This window comes from Diadema antillarum, unplaced genomic scaffold, assembly GCF_040938485.1.
Source record: "Diadema antillarum isolate AM-2024a unplaced genomic scaffold, OU_Dant_1.0 scf00000103, whole genome shotgun sequence".
NCBI classification, from domain to species: Eukaryota; Metazoa; Echinodermata; class Echinoidea; order Diadematoida; family Diadematidae; genus Diadema; species Diadema antillarum.
Window position 1 is genome coordinate 6,902,505 of NW_027270992.1, and position 21,565 is coordinate 6,924,069.

At 38.4% G+C, this 21,565-nt stretch overlaps 1 protein-coding gene across 1 annotated transcript in view; it reads left to right on the forward strand.

The window, feature by feature from the left end:
- Nucleotides 1–2,802: 2,802 nt before the first annotated feature.
- LOC139719050 (N-acetylated-alpha-linked acidic dipeptidase 2-like) overlaps nt 2,803–21,565 on the forward strand; it is a 29,324-nt gene continuing 10,561 nt past the window's right edge. The window contains exons 1-8 of the mRNA XM_071630492.1: nt 2,803–2,886; nt 15,725–15,890; nt 17,035–17,172; nt 18,096–18,227; nt 19,016–19,196; nt 20,106–20,196; nt 20,914–21,009; nt 21,221–21,306. Of these exons, the coding sequence (XP_071486593.1) occupies nt 2,855–2,886; nt 15,725–15,890; nt 17,035–17,172; nt 18,096–18,227; nt 19,016–19,196; nt 20,106–20,196; nt 20,914–21,009; nt 21,221–21,306 (922 nt within the window). The 5' untranslated portion in view covers nt 2,803–2,854. The remainder of the gene's footprint in view (nt 2,887–15,724; nt 15,891–17,034; nt 17,173–18,095; nt 18,228–19,015; nt 19,197–20,105; nt 20,197–20,913; nt 21,010–21,220; nt 21,307–21,565) is intronic.

Here is a 21,565-nt window from a genome sequence, read left to right on the forward strand (position 1 = left end):
TATATATATATGAATATGTGTGTATGTATGTATCTGGAAAGAGAGAGAAAGTTCTGTAGAAATAATGGCATCAATGTATTTGTCTCATTCTGATACAACTTGTCTAGATATATTTTATGAATGACTGCGTGAGAGATATCTTTGCTCGGTGATCAGATGGACTGATTCATTTACCAACATCCGATTTCTTCAATTACTGATATTTGATGTTCCCAGTCAGATTTCTTAATGTCAGATATATCCAAAATAAAAAGTAATATTTGATTTTAAGTGTGAATAACGTTTTACATCCGTGAAAGAAATGAGCTTGGTTTGTATACTCTGTTTTTCTATACGCAAGCACACACGGAAACTACATGTGAGCTATATACGTGTATAACTGCTTGCTATGTGCGTTTGGAGAAATGCATAGATATTATTGATACATAGACTGGCGCACAGACAAACAAATGGTCAAACATACACATATACTTCATAGAAGTAGATACGTATTTGTGTATACGGACACCATTAATTGTGACGTTACTGTATGAAGTACGTATATTGACCATACCCTCATTGTTCCAATTCAAGTTATATAGTCGTGCTCGAGTATGTATGCCCATGATTTCTTTTGTCATGGCTACTACTAAAAATACTGAGCAATTCAGGGATTATTTACGTCAACGTATAGGGCAATTTGTCTATCAGTTGCAACAAAAGTTATGATAGTATATGAAATTCTCAATAGAGCGCGTTCCAGATAATGACTGCTAACTTTATGACACTCGGGGACTATAAATGGAGGACCACCTTGAGTTTTTGTCTGAACGAGACTTGTCGAGCAAAATGCTCTTACATCTACTGCAACGTGACTACTCGACTACATTGCTTTTAAAAAAATTGTGATATGGGGTATGAATCTGTGATGAAGAATGCAATATTTTGAAGCCCGGAGAAACATTCGAGGGAAAATGAAATCCAGGAGTAACTCGGATGTCGTGACTCGAGTGCCTATTGTACACTGGCCTGCAGAAAGCATCCAGGGGCGCCAGTACGGTCACGTGACACTCGAGTTATGAGAGGAAGAGAGAGGGGAAGGGAAGAAAGATACAGGGGGAGGGGAGGAGAGAGAGAATGTGTAGAAGTGGCAGGCAGGGGCAGGCAGGGAGGTTTGGGGGAATAGAAATAGAAAAACAACGACGAGAATGACAGAGTGTCGAAAGGCAGGCTGCGATGTGTGTTTGAATAGGTAGCAAACTGACGGACGGACAGAGACGAGGAGAAAAGATTAATGCTGGTCCTTGTGTGAAAGATTGGGAGAAAGAGAAAGAATACAACAGGGAAGAGAAAGGTGGGAGGGAGAGGAGAGAGGGTAAGGAGAAAAGGGGTTAAGCGAGTTTGGAGATATTAAAGTGAATTGCCGAGGAAAATGAAAGAAGTATGTGGTCTTCATTGATTTGTTCAAGCCAATTGAACGTGACATGATTTGCACTTTAAGGGTTCCATTACACGAAGCGATAGGAGTGCACTATATTTTTTTTCTATTTGTAGTCGGCTTGATCTCCTTTAACAAACTGGAAACTGTGCTTGCTCACGCTTTTTGGACTGGTGTAGAAAGGGATAAGACGATGGATGGATAAACCGAGGAAGAGGAAGGGTGAGGAAGGGATAAAAAAAAAAGCATAAAAAGAATCTGGGGCTTGTGAAGCGCACGCCAATGCATTTTGCTCGCATGAGCTTTTGGCTTGCGTGGGTGTACCGTTGTACAAGGCGTGGGAAGCGAGTGGGTGTAGCGATGTGTGTGCGCGCGCGCGCGTGTGAGTGTGTGTGCGTTTGTGCGTATGTTGAAGTGAGTAATATGTGACTATGTGTGGGTGTGGGAAAAATAGTAGTATGTGACATGTATAAATATACGTGTTGGTGTGTCTGATTTGAAAGAAGGGAACTTGGAGATCAAGTGAAGGAGACTTGTAACTTCCAATTTGGTGTTCTTCGTTTGACTCCATTAATCTAAATTTGCCCCTCAGCAATTAAATCAGCTTGGAGCGACAATTTCTTCTGAAATAATTGTCTCAAGCTTTTGAATCTCCCGAGGAAAGATTACTCTTCTATTTTTATAGTAGTCACAATTGACGTTTGTATTCGTCACAGGTGTGACTGGCTATTACGTCACTAGGATCCTCAACCGACAGGACATAGCCACTCGTTACCAATTTACTACCTCAAGCAGGATACAATACCTTAGGTAATTTCAAGCCATTAAAGTGGAGATTATGATTAGGACAGGCATATTTGAGCGATTAAGGTTTATGATTCAATCTTCCATCACCTGGCAAGTAAGTCATCTTTTCCTTCTCACCATGATCGTCTCGTTAACTTCTTCGATCTTGCCTCAAAGGGCTTTCACCGTTTGATTTTTTTTTTCAGCAAGCAACCATCTCTTTGTTACACGAGTGTGTCTCATTTTCGACGATCGAGCGTACAAGCGCGATCACGACGGCAGTGGGAAAAAATACAGAAATAATCACCCAGGGTTGAAATCCGATTAGCGAATTTGTTTTCAATCACGCTAGTTTTTTTCCCGCCAACCAGCACCCTGGAGTCGTCTATCCACCCGTCGAATGGCAGGCAGCACCAGCTGGCCTTCGTAAATCTGGTCGCGCCGAACGCGGAGGAGGCATTCGTCGTCGCCACCATGCAGCAACGATACCGACGCTCGGTCACCCTGGCCATCGGGGTCGCACTCCTCTGCATTGGAGTCGGGATCGGTATCATCGTGGGCCATTTTTCAGCGCCCGGACACTCGATCGCTGTCGATCCAGTCATCGAAAGGCCAGAAGATGACGTCATCTCAAGCAAACTGCAGAGCGAGATGAGCGCCGACAGACTGCGGCAGAATTTGAGGTTCGTAAAAATAAGGGGGGAAAATGGTTCTGATACGGACTCTATCATGTCTATAGAAGAAACATCGATAGGGTGTACTAGACGTGAAAGTGTGTTGTGGTGCAGAGGTGGGTGCTTTTGCTTCAGATTTCTTAAAGGGATAGTACAGTATTGGTGGAGATGAGGACTGGGCTTTTAATTTTTTGCGAGATACCAAGAAACCACTTATGAAAATGTGCCGAGCGTGCCATTCCAAGAGGAACTTTTGATGAAAATCGGTTTTGGTGTGGCTGAGACATCCAAAAACAAAGTAAAACAAAGCCCTCGTAATAAAAGGTGGGTCCCATCTTTTGATAGGATCGCTCTGTTTTTCGAAGCCAATTTTCATCAAATAAACGATGAATTCCTTTTGGAATTACATGCTCTCTCACAATTCAAAGAGGTTTCCCATTATCTCAACAAAAATGTTAGAAACCTGAAGTTTGGTCTCAATCAAAAGTATACGATACCTTTCAGTTCTGTTCCTGTCTGATGTATACATCTATTGACATGATGTTCTTTTTTGCCACGACACAGGTGTGAAATAGAATTACAAATTTGAACGAAAACCAAAGAAAATCTATAAAAAAAAAACCTGTACAACTAAGCTAGTGTAACATGGAATGCAGAGTTCTAAGGAAGAAAGCAGTTTTGTTCCTAAGGAAAAATCCAACCTATCATTACAGTTATAAATTATAATCATCGCGATTATTACTGTTAATACCATCATAAAATAATAATTCTCACTAATCTTTCATCAAAATTTCAGTGACAACCTTAACATTCCACCTTTTGATCAAGTTTTGCTTGTCTTTTCTTTGCTGTTCCTGTTTCTATTGCTGTTTTATGTCGTTCTGTTAATCTGCGCAAGACTTTCATGCACAGTTATCTAACGTCAGACCCTGGTCATAAGTCTAGAGCATAGCAGTAATTGCTCCCTGTACCTGTTTAAAGCTTGGATTGTTCTGATGTATGATGGTTATTGTACACCCGGCGGACATCCGGTATTAGCTCACTGAAGACCAACAAAGATTCTTTTCAAACTCTTAAACGTCGTTGGATAGTGGTAATCTTCCATCACAAAGCTACATCAAGGTCACCTTATTTTCTCTCCGATGCCGATTGACAGATGTACATCTGCATCGCTAGGAAACGTTTCTGTACCAGATCTTTCCCTGTTTTGTAACGGCATTCAATAGACTGATTTCATCTCATTTGAATGTCTGGTTGCAGTAGCGATACCACGTCAAGATCTACGCCAGATATGAACTTGTTCCCCGTAATGCGATGGAACGTGAAAATATCAGCAACCCTTAGCTCGTCGTGCAGTCTCTGTATTAAGTATGTACGTTTTATCAATTTACATGATTTGCAAACGTATTTGTGTACATTCTTGCTTGTGTGTGTGTGTGTGTGTGGGTGTGTGTACGGGGGAGGGTGTGGGTGGGGGAGATTAAGGTGCCTACCAGCATGGTTTGTGTGTAAAAAAAAAAAAAATGTCTCCATGAGCCCTCTTTGTATAGGAATGTTTGTAATCGTTTCATTGCGCGATAACGGTTTATTTACTATGAGAACGACTTGAAGTCGGAGAACTGATTGGTTGTTGTCTACCTGTTGCCATGGTGACTGAAGTCATTTTTACTTTTATTAGGACTTTATTTAGTATTTGCTATAGCATTGGGACCAGATGAGCAGTGGTGTGTTCCGGCGCATTCATTTTGTATGTTTTTTTTTTTTTTCTCACTGATATCATCATATATATGCCTATGCGTTATTCTTTAATATTTTAGTCCTTTCTATCCTTAGCTAGAAATATAGCTCGAAGCATGCAGATAATAAGAAAGTGTTGTTTTAAGATACATTGCAACATTGTCAGTATCTCATTCCATCGATGTTTTCTCCTGAGGACGAATATTAAATCTTATATCATGACAACACTGCGTGATGGAGCTTATTGGTATGGTTGGACGAATTTCTTGTGGATTCTTCATCATTCCTTCTCAAGGTACTTCTTCCTCTTCCTTTTCATCGCTTCTCCGACTCATTTTTATTCTCCTAATTGGTCATCCCTTCCTTCTTCTTCACATTCTTCTCCTTCTTCTTACCCTAATTCCTTCCTTTAATCGAATCTTTTCTTGGTCACGTGAGTAATTAGTGACGCTTCATTGGTCCTACCGCCAGCCAATCAGCCAAAGGTGAGAATCCTTAGACTTCACTCCGTGCGAGGATTCTAAGGCAGCCAATTAAAGAGAGGACATTGCCTGTGTATAGGTCAACGTGCGACACATTGTTACTACTCGGCGTTATAAAGGATAACTCCGCAATGTTTCTGCGTATAATGTTGGCGTTTATGAATAGACTAAATTCAGATGGACAGAATGATACCAGTTTCATCAAAATTATGATAATCTACAAAATATAGGGAAAATCGTAGATTCAGTTGACTATTGGCATCCCATATGTTGCATGTTTACACCGCATACAGAATATATTGGCGGCAGCCGCATGATTTGATTTTCATTAAGTTATGATGTCATTAGATCCTAACTTTCTCGTTGGTTTGTGCTAAAACACATCATACAAACTTTGATAATTCGGCAACAACAACTTTGTTAAAACCCATTATTGCTGACTGAAATTTGATGCTGAGCATACAGGCTTTGTCTTTTCAGTGGGTCACTCCATTTTTCGCACTTTATATAATGTTTACTTCACTTTGCTCACTTCAGTTTTCATGACAATGTATAATCACTGTAAGGTTCCAAAATTATTGTGTACTCTTTTCATTTCACATTGTTCTGCTTACCTTATTCTCTGTTGCCATAGAAAGTGGCATGTATAATAATGTTCTTGTCGAAAAATGAAATAAAAGATTTGAATCGAGAAAACGACAGAAATTCGGAGCACCAAATGTGTTGGTAAATGGAGATTTGGGAGGTCATAATATCATCATCTCAATTGGTTTGTACATCTCGTTTTTTATATGCTATTATCACTGACTGTTTCGCTAACACCTAACAATTTGAAATGCCATGATAACTCTCATGGTTTATGTACGATTTTGAATAAAAAATCCTTCGTTCTGTTCTGTCTGTGTGGTCTTTAAGTAACGATTCATTCAAACCAAAATGTACACGGGATGATTTGCACTTTAAGGGTTTCATAACATTTCATCAGGAGTTCATTACAATAATTTTTATTTGTTTTTAAGTAATCTTGATCTCCTTTGCACACTGAAATGTGTGCTTGTTTAGGTTTAGGATTGTCTTAATTTCTAAAACCGCATGCAGTTAATGACTTTTAAGAAGTGAAAACAAGCAAACAAGCAGAACGGAAGAAAGTGTCATTGAATGGGGCATAAGAATTTGCAGATGAAACATGTAAAACCCACATCTAATGCTTCAAAACAGATCTAAAATGTGAGTTAGGGATAGAAACAACCAGTGTGAAAATGTTAATCAGTATAATCAATGTTAAGTATTGTTAGATATGCAAAATCTGAAAGATAGTTATAGTAAGACTGTTCGTAGACTAAACCGTCTGCAGTTAAGGTCTATTTGAAAACATACTGATATCTCCTTATATTTCAGGCTTTTTTTGCGGAATTGTTTATATGGTAGGATGTTTTGTGATACAACTGACCTACACATGTGCGTAAAATGTGATAACATTGTGCATAAAAGGTGCATAAAATGTGATAACATTTTTTGAATCACTGCTCCCAATGGTAAACAGTACTTTAAAAAAAAAAGTCTTAAAGGTTCACATTAAAGTGTAATATTGGTGGGAAGCGCACAAGTGCAATAACATTCAAAATTAAGTTGAGCGTGAAGTGTGCTCCACTTCAGCATTTTCGCCGGTGTTGTCTTTGAGGAAGAGTGCAGATGAACAAAATTTTCATTTCATCGAATGTCATTTTTGTTTTGTTGTTGTTGTTTTTTTTTGGGGGGGGGGGGGTTATGTTGCACCTTACATGTTTTGGGATGTACGAGATTTTTCTTCTTTGGTCAATGAAATCAATATTTGCTGAATTTATATTTTGAAAAGAATATAAACCATTTAAGCCCCTTATGTTTACGAATCTGGGTTTGAGAGACTATTTAAAAACGTATCCCTTGTTCATTCACTCATTCTATTTTCTGGGGGAAAAGGAAGAGGAAGAAGTTTTGATTCCTGTTTACTCTTTCATTTCGATGTATACCAGCATTATTACACTGCGAGAATTCAGGAAAAAATACTACGGTGGAATAAGAAAGACTCTTCAGTCAACTCCTACAATTCACGTTTTAGCATTTCAGATTGTGCCTGACAACACAAGCAAGATTAGTCTTATAAGGTTTTGGTCATGTAACTTGGCACGCACTTGAACGGATAACCAGCGCAGATATATACATTAATTCATCTTAATCTATTCATAGCGATATACCGGCGAAAGGTATAACTCAGCTCCAGAATGATTGTTGAATGTGCTATTGAACTTAAGGTTTTTTGCAGTAATGTATCTATAATTTGACATTGATGATACCAATGATACTAATGATGATGATGATAATGATAATTACAGTGATATCCCATGCATAATTATATCTATTACATGAAGAGTTTGATCGTCAAGAAGGTTATCCTACGTACTTCTTGTCAATTTAGAGATATATGCGTTTAAACCTGCTAAAAAAGAACGAAGGAAATAATAACATGGGAATTTTTTAGTCATAACTTCAAAATATTTCCTGTTATGCAACATGTTAAATATCCCCAGGAAGGCTTTCTTTTGCTCTATCTGATGAAGACTTTACTTTAAAATGTTTCAAAGTGGCGCTTAATCTGGTTTGCGATCAATATGGATAGATAGATAGATAGATATACAGATAGATAGATAGATAGATAGATAGACATATAGATAGATAGATATAGATAGATAGATAGATAGACATATAGATAGATAGATAGATAGATAGACATATAGATAGATAGATAGATAGACATATAGATAGATAGATAGATAGATAGACATATAGATAGATAGATAGACATATAGACAGATAGATAAATAGATAGATGAACATATAGATAGACAGATAGATAGATAGATAGACAGACATATAGATAGATAGATAGATAGATAGATAGATAGATAGACATATACATACTGGAGTAGATAGACAGATAGATAGACATATAGATAGATAGATAGATAGATAGACATATAGATAGATAGATAGATAGATAGACATATAGACAGATAGATAAATAGATAGACATATAGATAGATAGATAGATAGATAGACAAATAGATAGATAGATAGATAGATAAACACATAGATAGATAAATAGATAGACATATCGATAGATAGATAGATAGATAGATAGATAGATATATAGATAGATAGATAGACATATAGAAAGATAGATAGATAGACAGACATATAGATAGATAGATAGATAGATAGATAGACGGATAGATATAGATATAAATATAGATAGATAGATGGATAGACAGATACACACATGAATTCGTGTTGTCAACTGATATCACCGATTATTTATCGTTTCAGCTGCTCTTGGCGGAAATGATCTGAACAAACCTTTTCCCCTCAGTATGGATTCATTCCATGTAGTTTCCTGTTCTTTTCTAAAGAATCAAAGTCCTATCATCTATATCTATCATATATCTCATGTGTGTGTGTATGTGTTTGTGTGTTTGTGTGTGTGCGTGCGTGTGTATGTGCGTTTGCTTGCTTGCATTCCGTTTTATTATTGGTCCCAAATATAAAGGTCCAGGTGTCCGATTTACAGGGAAGCGGAAATTCGCTCTCTGTTGCTTGATATCTGTAAATACAGCAAGTTAAACGACCTTGTACATGATATCGCATCCAACTATGCTATCCTATCATCATACATTATATATTTTGGAGCCACTTTCCAACAATTTAATCTTACTTGGTCTCTTCACAAAATGGTGTTATAAAAAATATCTCTGGCTACCACTTGTTTGCGTAGGATTCGCTCGCTGCTGAGAAAGAAAATGCTGAAACACATCTACTATAATTTCATATTACCTCACATTGATTACAACTGTATCATTTGGGGCACTTGGCAATTGTTTCGAAACATTCATATTAAAACTTCAGAGAAGTTAGAAAAAAGTTCTCCCGATTAGTGCTAAATTCTGATTTTGACACATCAAAAGATGTCTTGATGCGCCTTAAAGAGTGGCAGACGGTTGAACAAAGAATCAAGTATCAGTATCGTGTATATGACTGTCTTGCGATTTACATAATCAGGAATGGGCTTGCACCGCCATATCTGGACTATATTGTTTCTGATCGCCGCGTGCAATATAACACCACATACGCTATGAATAATCTCCTTTATATTTCGAAACCACAGTACTGTTTTGTTGTTGTTTTCTGTTTCGTGTTTGGTATGCAATTTGCTAAAACATGGCTCTTAGTCTGTTTGTTTTCATCTGTTTCTTATTTCGTTTTTCATTCTCCCTTTGGGTCTTAAAGTTAGTGTAATTGTAATATTTTTACCCTAATTGTGTTTTTTTTCTTATCCAATGATTAAATTACCTGTAACATTTCTAAATTTGGGGAGAAAGATTTGCGGTGACACCATGTGTATGTAGTCCTTAACCGGATCGTTGTTTGGCAGAAGAGCCTAGAAAGAGGAGAATTGAGGAGGGAAGCGGCATATGGGGGTTGTAAGGAGGGCAAAAAGTGAAGATTGGGGAACAGTAATGGGCCAGAAGTTGAAGTTGCACTATTGGAGACGGTAGAGAAAGGAACAGAGAGAGTGGTAAGGAAGATTAGAGTGAGAATCATGTAAGATGTTCGGATGTTTGAATCTCACTCTAATCTTCCTTACCACTTTTTTCCCTCCTTACAACCCCCATATGTCGCTTCCCTCTTCATTTCTCCTCTTTCTAGACTCTTCTGCCGAACAACGATCCGGTTAAGGACTACATACACAATGGTGTCACCGTAAATCTTTCTCCCTCATTTACTTCACCATGCAAACCTTCAAACAACACATAATTTCTAAATTTAGCTTTTCTGGTTGCTGCAATATTCTATGTGTCAATGCTCGATCTGTTTAGTGTTTTGTATTGTCTTCATTGTTATTGTTTTTACTGCTGAAGCATTATTATTGTGCCATGTGTTTTTACGTCACAGGATTCTGTCGTAAAGTGGCTAAGTAGGAATTCAGGGTTATCAATTATGAGCTACCGCCTATGTATAGGAATATTATAGTTTCATTATGTTTTTACTACGATAAGTTTTTCAAAACTTTCACATTTTATATTTGATTATGACACGGAAGCGTAATTTGTGAATCGATTATGTTCAATAACTTTTATCTAAGGAAATTTGTTCGAAACCCTATATAAAAGAAAAAAAAAGTTTTTCATTTAGCTGATAGAAATCCCTTTTTGATGAGTTAATGCAATTATACTATTTTCACGTAGTCTGTGTCTATCTCTTTTTTTTATTTGGCTTTAATTCTAAACAATGATCTGCAGAAGTTGCTATAATTTATTTACTTCTTTTTAACCACACGATCAGGAATTTCCCAACCTCACACTTCCCAATTCTTATACAGCACAATTTCTCTAGCAGGTTATCGTATAGACAATAATATCGTACCTAGGCCTTTAAACACCACATATTCAGGCAATAAGACAGCAGAGTGATTCTAAAACTCCTCTTTGACCTAATAAAGGCAGATTTATAGATTATGGACAGGCGGTGCATTTCTGTGCTTGAAACTGTCAACGTAGCATTGTGATGAGGCTCCTTATGTTTGTTTGTGTTCGTGTGTGTGTGTGTGAGTGTGTGTGTGCTATTTTCCCTTTCGAGACTCAGAATATGTGCATGTAGACAGAAAAAAAACCAGATTAGACATTATCTTTCAACTGCGCGATAAATCCACATACCAACACTATCGAAGGGAACGACATGGAATATGATTATACTTTTTCCGCGTACGAGCAAAGTGTAGCTGTCGCTGTACAGAGCGAAACGGCGATAAAAAGAATCCCCCTTTTATATTCTTTCTTTCTTTCTTTCTTTCTTTTTTGCCGTCGACAAATCAAAAGATATTGACATATTGCGTGTGGCTCGTATTTATTATGCGGTACATATACGAGCTCTGCTGTCGCTAGATTGAAAGTATGGAACCTCGTGAATCCACATGTAACCATCACCCTGGGTGCGCGTATAGCATGTCGGAGAATGTGGGTTGTAGCGAATAGGTTAAACGAGTCATATTGGTTTTTCCTCATCACATCCCCTGGATTTGACGAAGGGGTTTTGGAGCCGACACGAGACACGAGTACGGAGAGCTGAATAGCCCAATGTATACCCCGCGATTCGTTCGCTGCAACGATTTGTTTGGGTTATTTGTCGTAAAGGCGTACCTGGGACGAGCAGCGACCTTGTTTTTCATATTCTGCTTTATTTCTGTCTATCTTGTTTTCATGTTTAAAGCAAAAGGAAAGGGAGAAAGAAAATAGGTGTTCTGATCACATCCTTAAGCCCGAGAGAGGATCAGTACTTGCATTGATTTTGGGGGCATGTCCGGTAAATTGCTCATGTATATGTGCCAAATATTCCGACAATTGGAAATTTTACTACCATCTTTTATATTGCATGGTTATCATCATTACTGTGTGATGCTCTGGAAATGAAAATGTGCGTGTTTGAAAAGCGTTTGCAAACCCAGTTGACACACAATGTACGTTGTCGTTTGTCGCTGTTACAGTGGCTCCCCTTCTTACATCACTAACATTCATTGTACTCTGGTTGGTATACGTATTCTTAATGCTAACGTGTTTCTCCGCAGTGTGAAGACAAAAAAATACCACATGCGATTTTTAATGTCATTAGATCGACGGTACTCTGCCGTTCCTGAGTTATGCTCTAGATCGCTGTATTCAGGCAGGTGATTGCACCTCCCTGCTTTATTGCACATCTACTCCTTTCATGCAGGAAAATAACATATATGCCAGTCTCATATTATAAGGAATTTATACTTTCAGGAATAGATACTTAATGAATGTGCTTTCATGTTTAATCCGCTCTTTTAAATTGTCCTTCATTGTTCAGTTAATGGAAACGGACAACTTGATTTTGTATGTGTGTGTGTATATATATATATATATAATAGCACTGCTTTGCCTCATGTTACCCACGAGCCATGAGCATTAACAGGTATGAATATTGTATGAATACTGATATATTTTTAATTCACAATCACAATAGTTTGAGCCGTAATAGGTGTATGAAACTACCATCTCTCTCAACATTGCTATATAATGAAATCTGGCATGTTTTGTTTCAACATTAGATTTTCGCATACGTTTCTGATGTCGTACTGACGTCAATATCTGGACATTCATTTGATAATGGAGGTTTGAAGTGACCGTAGCAGCAATCGAAATGCTCGCAGTTAATTGGCTGTTGCCTATAGCAGATGCCATGGTAAATACAAATTTGCTAAAATGGTTGATTCGATTGTTGCAGGCTCACTAAACGTCTTTCTGAAATGGGTCCGAGACGATTTTTCTTTCAATACACATTCGCAACAAGGCAGATATTTATTTGACTGTTCCCTTTAAGACGTGAAAAATGATTTATACAGGACCAGTGAGAGAACTGTAACATCCTTTATAAGTATTCCTATACAGTTCGAAAAGGCAAGGGAACCGGCACGAATTCATTGTGAACAGTAAACAGATGAAGAACTCGATATGCTCCTGTTTGATGCTGGCATGGATAACACGCAAAAAGGACAAGTTTCGTCTAATAGTGAAACTTTACTTTTAGTGATGAGACGCTATCCGGGGGCATTAACAAAAGCAATATGAAAGGGATTGATAATAATCCCTGGAGCATGACTATACATGGTTTCATCAGATGTAAATAAATCACACGTCGGGTGGCATCGAATAGTTTGCACTCTCGCCTGGGGAATCCCCTGGATGAATTGGCGCCAAATCCACACAATCCGGTCCAAATTGCCTCGAACGCCAAGTGCGTCCGCAGCGGCAGCCGGGGTGACTCAAGAATGCGTTATTTGTGGTGTAACACCTTTAATGGGCGGTGGCTGATTGAATGATTGCTTTCTATAATGGAGAAATCGCTTTTAGGTTGCGTTAGCATTAGAGTAAGATCACAGTTTCTTATTAAGATGGTACAGAGGAAATATAATGAAGAAAAAATATAAAAAAAGAAGGAGGAGGCAGAGGAGGAAACTCAGGAGGAGAAATATAGAAGGAGGAGGAGAAGAAGAAGAAGAAGAAGTAGGAGAAAAAGAAGAAGAAGAAGAAGAAGAAGAAGTAGAAGTAGTAGGGGTAGTGGTAGCAGAACAATGAGAACAAGAAGGAAGGAAAAAAGAACACAAAGAAGGAGGAGGGGAGGAGGCTAGGGGAGGGGAAGAAGAATATCAAGAAGAAGAAAGTAATCAAGCTTAAGTAGAGACAAAGTTGCAGGACAAGAAGGAAGTAAACAATAGTAAAGGAGAAGAATCTTTGTTTCAATACAGTCTTTCGGAGGAATATGATAAAAGCATTTTTACTATAATAGCACGTATAATGCAGCAGTAACTTTCCTTCATTATAATAAATGCGGCACGTAAAAAAAAACTGTTTTGGAAAGAAAACAATCGCACGAAAACGATGTGTCAAATCCGTTCTACATGTTGGAATTGATTTGATTTCAGGACGCAATCTGCACCGACCAAAATCAAAACTTTTCTTTATGTCAGGGCAGTGGCTACACCAGCTTTTCTACGTCTTTCTATCATGCTATTGAATTTATTGTACCATAATCTACAGAGACGTTGAGTCCATTCCTCTGAAGAATCCCAACATAGTTAGAATGACCCGAAATTTCTCGGAAATGAAGATTTGAAGGAGATCGTATACCCGTTCAAATTGATCCGCCAGCAGAATTTGCTCGTTATCTGAGAACAGACCCAGATAGTATTTTCCCCATGAAAGGCTGGTCGTTGGAAGTAATGTAGCATGGATTTGCGTTACAAAGTTTTATTTGTGTAAGGATATCATTTCTGTGTTTGTTTTGGGGCGGTATAGGAAAGAAGTCCTCGCCATAAAGGAGCCAAAACTGTGTACTAAAATTATGAAGAGTTTCTTTCCGAAATGTACCATGTGAAATCCGCTTGTGATGTTCCTGAGAAAAAAAAAAACTGTTTTTTTTTTATATCACACACGTCTAAGTGTTTTTATATGCAGTGTCTTTGCGTTCCATAATACATCATAGTCCTATATAAGATAAGGAGAATGTGTTTCGAATGAATATAGGTGTCTACACTGATTTGTAAAGTATTCATAATTTTTCGGATGTCGTGATTAAAGGGATCGCATAGTTTTAGTTGAGACTTAATTTCAGGTTTCTATCATTTTTTTGGTAAGATAATGAGAAACATCTAAAGAAATATCAAAGAGCATGTAATTCCATGAGGATTCAACGTTTATTTGATGAAAATTGGTTTTGAAATGGCTGAGACATCCAAAACAGAGCGATTCTATAAAGTGTGGGACCCATCATTTATTACGATTGCTTTGTTTTACTTTGTTTTTGGATGTTTTAGTCATTCAAAACCAATTTTCATCAAATAAACTTTGAATTCCTCTTAAAATGGTATGGTCTGTACTATTTCATATGTGTTTTGTTGGTATCTCGCAAAAAGTTAAAAGCCCAATTTTCATCTCCACCAATACTGTACTATACCAGCCCTTTAAGCACCTCGTGGAACAATTTTCGCACGGTGATGTACAACACGTAAATATTGTTTATTTCTGTGACCTTTTTGTGGGACGATTAGTTACCTGTACACATTCCCCTCCCATTTCTTCCATCTCTCTCTCTAAAAAAGAAATAATAAAAATGCATGTGAAAGAAACATTTCACACTAATAATCAAGTAACATGTACATGCAGGTCATCAGAAAAGCTACAGGAGCTGGAAAGCCAGCCTGCCTTTGCTTGATACTCATTGGGACAAAGTGGGGTCAAGCAGACACATGGCTTTGTGATTGGATCCTGCTGGATCTAGCACCTTTTGCAATGTTTTGTATGGAACAAGACAGAAATGGATTTAGCACTTTTTGGCACAAATCAATTTTTCATTGCCCGATTTCTCAATTATTTTCTCACAAGAATTTCACTATACTTCGAAGAGTTTAACTGTATGGGACTAGTAAAATAAAGACACTTCTGTCGAAAAGTCAAATTAGATGAAAAATGGATTTAGAGGCCTTTTGGAAAGGAGCTCTTTTATAGTCCTTGGTTCCTCAAACTGAGTGGAATTTGATTTTGTGCATTCACTTTGTATTCTATTCTTTTGGATGGGTGCCAATCATTCAGCGGATATTGTGAGGTGATTACATTGTCATCTCATCTAATAAATTGCTGAAAGCACATAAAACTAAAAATTCCAAAGCTTTCTTATTTTGGGTCCGACATGATGAAACTTCTCCCATCATACTCGTTTGGTATTACACTATACATTTGATGCAGTTGGCATTATCATGAAGGGTATAACTGCATTTGTAAGCAGTCTGTTACGGGTGCATGTCACGAGCTCAAGACCCACGAGTCATACAGCTCATGAGCTTATACGCTGACATGCAGCTATGAAGGTACAGCTTTTCCTTAAATAAAGAAAAAAACCAACAAAGTTCTCTCAGCAAAAAAAAAGGAAAACATAAACATATGCAGGGTAATGGATGTGGATGTATGGTTAAAGAACTGCATCCCTGACTTCAAATTGGTGTGGACTTTTTGTATCTCCAGACACTACGCAAGGAAGCCCCACGTGGCTGGTACACCAGCGGATCTGGAAGGGGCTGAGGAGATTGTAGAGACGTGGCTGGATCAGGGTCTGGACTCGGCCAAACTCGTCCCATACAAAGTCTACTTACAACACCCCCCAGCAGCGGACGATGAAAGGGCCAACAAGGTTCGTTTATTCATGATCAGATAATGCACTAGTTTGTGTTTAATAATTCACGACCAAGTTTGTTCCCGTTTTTGTGCTACCTTCTCACATTTTTTCATTATTCCCGTTTATCCTCCTCCCCCTCCTCCCCTTACTCCTCTTCCTCCTCCTCTTCTTCCTCCTCCTCCTCTTCCTCCTCCTCCTCCTCTTCCTCCTCCTCCTCTTTCTCCTCCTCCTCTTCTTCCTCCTCCTCCTCCTCCTCCTTCTCTTCCTCCTCCTCCTCCTCCTCCTCATCCTCTTCCTCTTCCTCCTCCTCCTCCTTCTCCTTCTCCTCCTCCTTCCCGGTCAGAGGGTGGTGAGTTGGCTCAGTTGGTAGCACGTATGCCTCAAGATCCAAAGGACATGGGTTCGATTCCGGGGTCCCACTGCACAATGTTGTGTGTAATCATACTGTCCCCACTAGTAACAGGCAAAACATTCTGTCCCTCCGATAAGGACATAGAATGGAGGTCCCCCTGTGTGAGAGAGTCACAACTCACGCATGTAAAAGATCCCGCTTCATTATTTATTCATCACGAAGAGCAGGGTGAAGTGCTCCCACCTCATATCCAACTGGACCCCATGGAACACCAGCTATAGCTGAATATGGGCTATCCAGCCAGATAGAAAATGAAAGAAAGACAGAAGATAAGTAGCTGTGGCACAGAAGATAAAATCACGGACCCCTGATCCTAAGGTCTGAGGCTCGAAACCCCTGTCAAGTAGTGGTTGTCCTCATTGCCTGTTCCTGATGGGAATCGAAGCAGTCAGTCGCATGGTTACTTGCTAATAAGCATCCATTTCGTATCTTTATTTGGTATGTTGTCCTCAAAAGCAAAGGCCAACCCAATCTGGACATTTCGGCAAGAATGTTCTTGCCGTTTTCAAGAGTTTTCTCTTGAAAATGGCAAAAACTTGAAAAATTGATTTATATTGAATTACATTCATCCTCATATTCTTCTTTTACTACTACTTTCTTTATGTCTTCACCTTCTTTTCCGTCTACTGTTTTCAAATCTAAAGTAGAACACAGAGTGAACAATTGTTATCCTCACCTGCGTGATCGTGTCTTAATGTATGCACGTCAGGCTTATTTGCTTGATCTATCCTATACGTTTCATGTCAGATCCAAATAGTTGATCCAGCCAATGGCACTGCCGTATTCACTTCAGCGTTGAGGGAGGATCCATTTGAAGAAGAGGAATTACTTCAGGACGGCATCCCTCCGCCTTTTAACGCCTACTCTGCAACGGGTGACGTGACGGTAGGTAGCGAAGTACTGCACAAAGTAATCCATATCAATAATTAGGAAGCACACACACATACACACACATAAAACGCACGCAAACGTTTCCGAAATTCTGAGATCCGGATTCTCGAGAAAAGTTGATCCCACACTAATGAATGTCGATAGATATTAGGATATGAATTTTCATAAAATGCGATTAAAACAAAATGTGTCCTTTCTAGATGCTCTGCATTCTCATCGTCAACAAATTGATTAACGTACATTAATGTTCAATGCATTTTCTACTTAATGCATGCATACCATATCTGGTTAGGGATCCACGCTCAGGTTTAGTATATTCACTGTAGATTTCATTACTCAATTATTTTATTACTTATGTTAATTGTTTTACAGTCATAAAATAATACCTTTCGCTGTCGATTTTCTAGTTTCCATGTTAGCTCATTTAGTGTACGGTTGGTCTTGATATATATTTGCCGTTTACTTTTCGAGCAATCAGTCTGTTGTGGGTAGTGTCGTGTGTACACGATTATGTGCGTGTCATGATGAAAATCATATGATAATATGATATGATATTAGTATTGTCTTACTTATCCGGCATCTTCAGTGTTGTCGCCGCTGTAACAGAGGGTCCTGTCATTATTATCATATCTACTTCTTTGCCATGGACCCATTCTTACTCCTTGGTCTACAGGGTGTTAAAAAAAGGGGAGGGGGGTAACCGAAGTAACTGTAGAGAAAAATCAGGGTTACAAACAAATGAGCCAAGAATGTAGGCACTTGACGGGATTCGAACTTGGGACTTCCGACTGATGTCAAGGGTCTGATCCTCTACACCAGTGTCCCCACGTGTGCGTGTGTGCGTGTACTTGCGTGCGTGTGTGTTTGCGTACACGTTTGTGTGCAACTGAGAAAGGCTTTCCCTGTGTGCATTTCAGGGGGATCTGGTGTACGTGAATTACGGAAGGCTGGTGGACTTCGAGTACCTTCAAAATGAGCTCCTACCCAACGTGAGTCTGGAGGGCAAGATTCTTATTCTGAAGAATGGAGAGATGCCCCGATATACAAAGGTAAACTTTTTCACGCATTCATAAAGGGCAAGAAAAAATGGCTGCCAGCCAGGAACCAGTGGAAAGGAGACCAGTTTTGGGCATTCTTTATATAGCGTAGATATGCTGATCTCTCGAAGCGACGATATATCCTACGAAGTACTGAAGTATGTAACGAGTCCGTGCGGCGCTCTCTAAGCCCAATGCCGGTTCGTGCGACCATCGACGTGGCATATAGATGTTATATATCCCCCCCCCCCCATCCCTCCCGCATTACATCTCCTCCTGAAAATGTCCCTTATAAGGTGCAATTGTGTGATGACTGCTCTTCTCTAACCTCTGGTTTGAATCATAGCTGTCACTGCTCACAGTCTGTATTGATTAAATTGTGTCATTTCATGTCGATTTAGTTCGGCTGTCGGCAATTCGGCTATTCCGTTCGGCTCATGTTATGTCATCTCATTCAACTATTGAAAGTTGTAGGGAGTCAGTCTGGGACAAAGTCAAGTATGTCTAGACAAGTGGAGTTTCTAGCCTTGAAGCCGAAGCTGAGCCAAACTCGTGATGTAAAATGAATGCTATGATTCTTTTTCCCCTTTTTTTATAATAAGACGGTATGTGTGTCCTGCCATTTTGAATCAGTATGTCCATATGATATTCATTTGTCATATACATGTAATTGATTATTATGTTATGTGACTCAATAAAGATGATTCAATTTATATACGATCACTGAATTTCTTTCCAAAAAAGTGTGACGCCGTGCAAGACTTCACACAAGAACTTGTTTTTATTCTTCCGTGCTCTAGGTTGTCAATGCCGAAAAGTTCGGGGCAGTCGGTGTAATTCTCTTCTCCGAGCCGTCAAGCACTTCCAACCCCATGGAGCGACCCTATCCCAACGGCACCCTGCTCCCGGGGACTGCCGCCCAACGAGGATATGTTTTAAAAGACGTAGGAGACATCCTTACTCCTGGTTACCCCGCTAAAGGTTGATATCTACTGATTAGATGAATAGAAACAGAATATTGTTGTTTTTAAATCAAAATGTGATGTACAATGACAAAGCTTTGGTATATTTTCAAGTCTCACACTCTACTCTAAACTTGTTTTTTTATGTATACTAAAATCATTTTGAATCTACTCTCTAGTTCTGTACAGGTATAATTTTTGCCTACATAAACCTATTGTGTGATGTCCAAAAGAACGATTGAAGCTTGCTCAATGTTATTATAGTTTGCCTTTACTATTATGAATTGTGTTTATAAATCGTCCATTTCTGTATATAAGTTGGTAAGTGCTCGTAGCCCTATAGAAAGAGCTTTATACTAAATATTGATCACATTGTATTGTTGTATCGCGAAACAGTCATGTATTGGTTAAGCCATACCTTATTACATGAGCACGTTTATCAGGGGACAGGTTAAAAACAAACAAACATATTTTTTATTCTGTTTTACGTACTAACCTTGGGGGGGGGGGGAGTCGAGAGGTTAACACATCATCAACTTACCTAGCTGTATTTGTTTTTGCGTCCAATATCACTTTTCATTGAAATAATATGTGAAACTTTACTAAAAAATTCGAAGATATGTTTCTGAGAACTTTCGAAACGATTTGAAAATAATGGATACTTTACACTGTAGAAGAGTATGGTATAATGTTTCGTGATCTTCTTTTTCGTCAAATTAACTCGATTAGACAAACATAAAATATAGTACATGTAGTTTACATATGAAATAAAACACACTTTACGTACACACAATTGTGAGTAATATATTTAGTTTGACGAGAGAAAGAGAGAGAGGGGAGATCGAGATAGATTATCCAAGTATATATGATAGGATATACCCAAGTATATATAATACAGTGTAATCATATTATTTGCATTTGCCTGCAGATTTCGCTTACCGGTCTAGAGTGAATGAGACAAAGATGCCTAAAATCCCTGTCCATCCCATTGGTTACGATGATGCCAAGAAGCTCCTCCTGTGAGTTAGTATACGAAATGTTCTGACTCCTCATGACGCAGCTGGTCAGAACACCATCATTAAATTAACTTAATCCATCAGGTCCCAGAAACCACGTTTCAGGACTTCAAAAACAGTGTCTCTTTAATGTAATATACAACTGTATACACCTATAAATATTGCCAGTTTTTAGTAAGGGTTAAAAATAATGTATTTGATTTGAGCCAATTTATGGTTGTTCGCATTTATCATATAACTGTATTGTTTAATAGATTTCCGAAAGGCTCTTTTGCAAGTGATTCTAATTTGGTAACACATATCCACAATATTAGTGTTTATCTTTTCCTCTGGTCGTAGATTCAACCGGTTCCGACCAATATTTGCTATAAAAAAATACAGGATATGCTTATGCTGTAAGTTTCAAAGTTGTAGATTTAATGAGGACCAGATGACACTTTTAGCAGCAAAATGTTTAAGATACTTAAGATATATTTTTTTATAACTTGGTAAATCTATTTCTCTTTGATTGGCTCATCGTGATCTGATCTGTGACCTCGTTTCAAATCACCCGTAAGACTTCGTTTTTGACATCCAAGAGACAAACAAAATATTCTCATCTCAGATTCAATTTCCTGTAACTGAATTGTTTTAAGCATAATATTTTGGCTTTTTTTCCTCAAGTATGAAAACATATGAAACTATTTACACAACCCACATATTAATATCTCAATCACACAGTGCATTAACGGGACCTCAAGCGAAGAAGGAGTGGAGTGGTAAACTGGCAAGTTTCTATCGAGTAGGTCCCGGATTCAAGGCCCCTTATCAAGGAATGTAAGTGATATTCGAATATTATACATTGTATGCGTAATCATATAATCATGAGTGACAACATGATATCGGACAATCAATACTTTGTTCCCTGTTCGCCACTTTATATTGCCTTTTTAACATGTATAGTATATCCACACTCGTCTACAGAGATTGAGAATTCCACCCCTTACTTGATTTGACACTTAATATTCTGACTTCGTTTCCAAACCAGGACAACACGACTGGTTGTCAACTCTATTTCGGAACTCAAGTACACGTACAACACTGTTGGCTTCATAAGAGGAAGTGTCGAACCAGGTAACCGACGGTTTATTTATACAGACAATTTTTTTTTCTTGATGAAGTACCCCACGACAGTCAGTCCTTCTAGATTACCTCACAGTCAATAAAGTAACAATGCCCTCATTATCAGCTAAGTATCTCGCTTCTGCAATATTCTTTCCTCAAGAGAAATCTTTATATTGTATCATAATGTACCAAATTGGTAGCAGGTAGAATATAGGAGTGCATGCCAACATAGAAAAAGACATGTCAATGACAGAGAGATTGCGCCTGT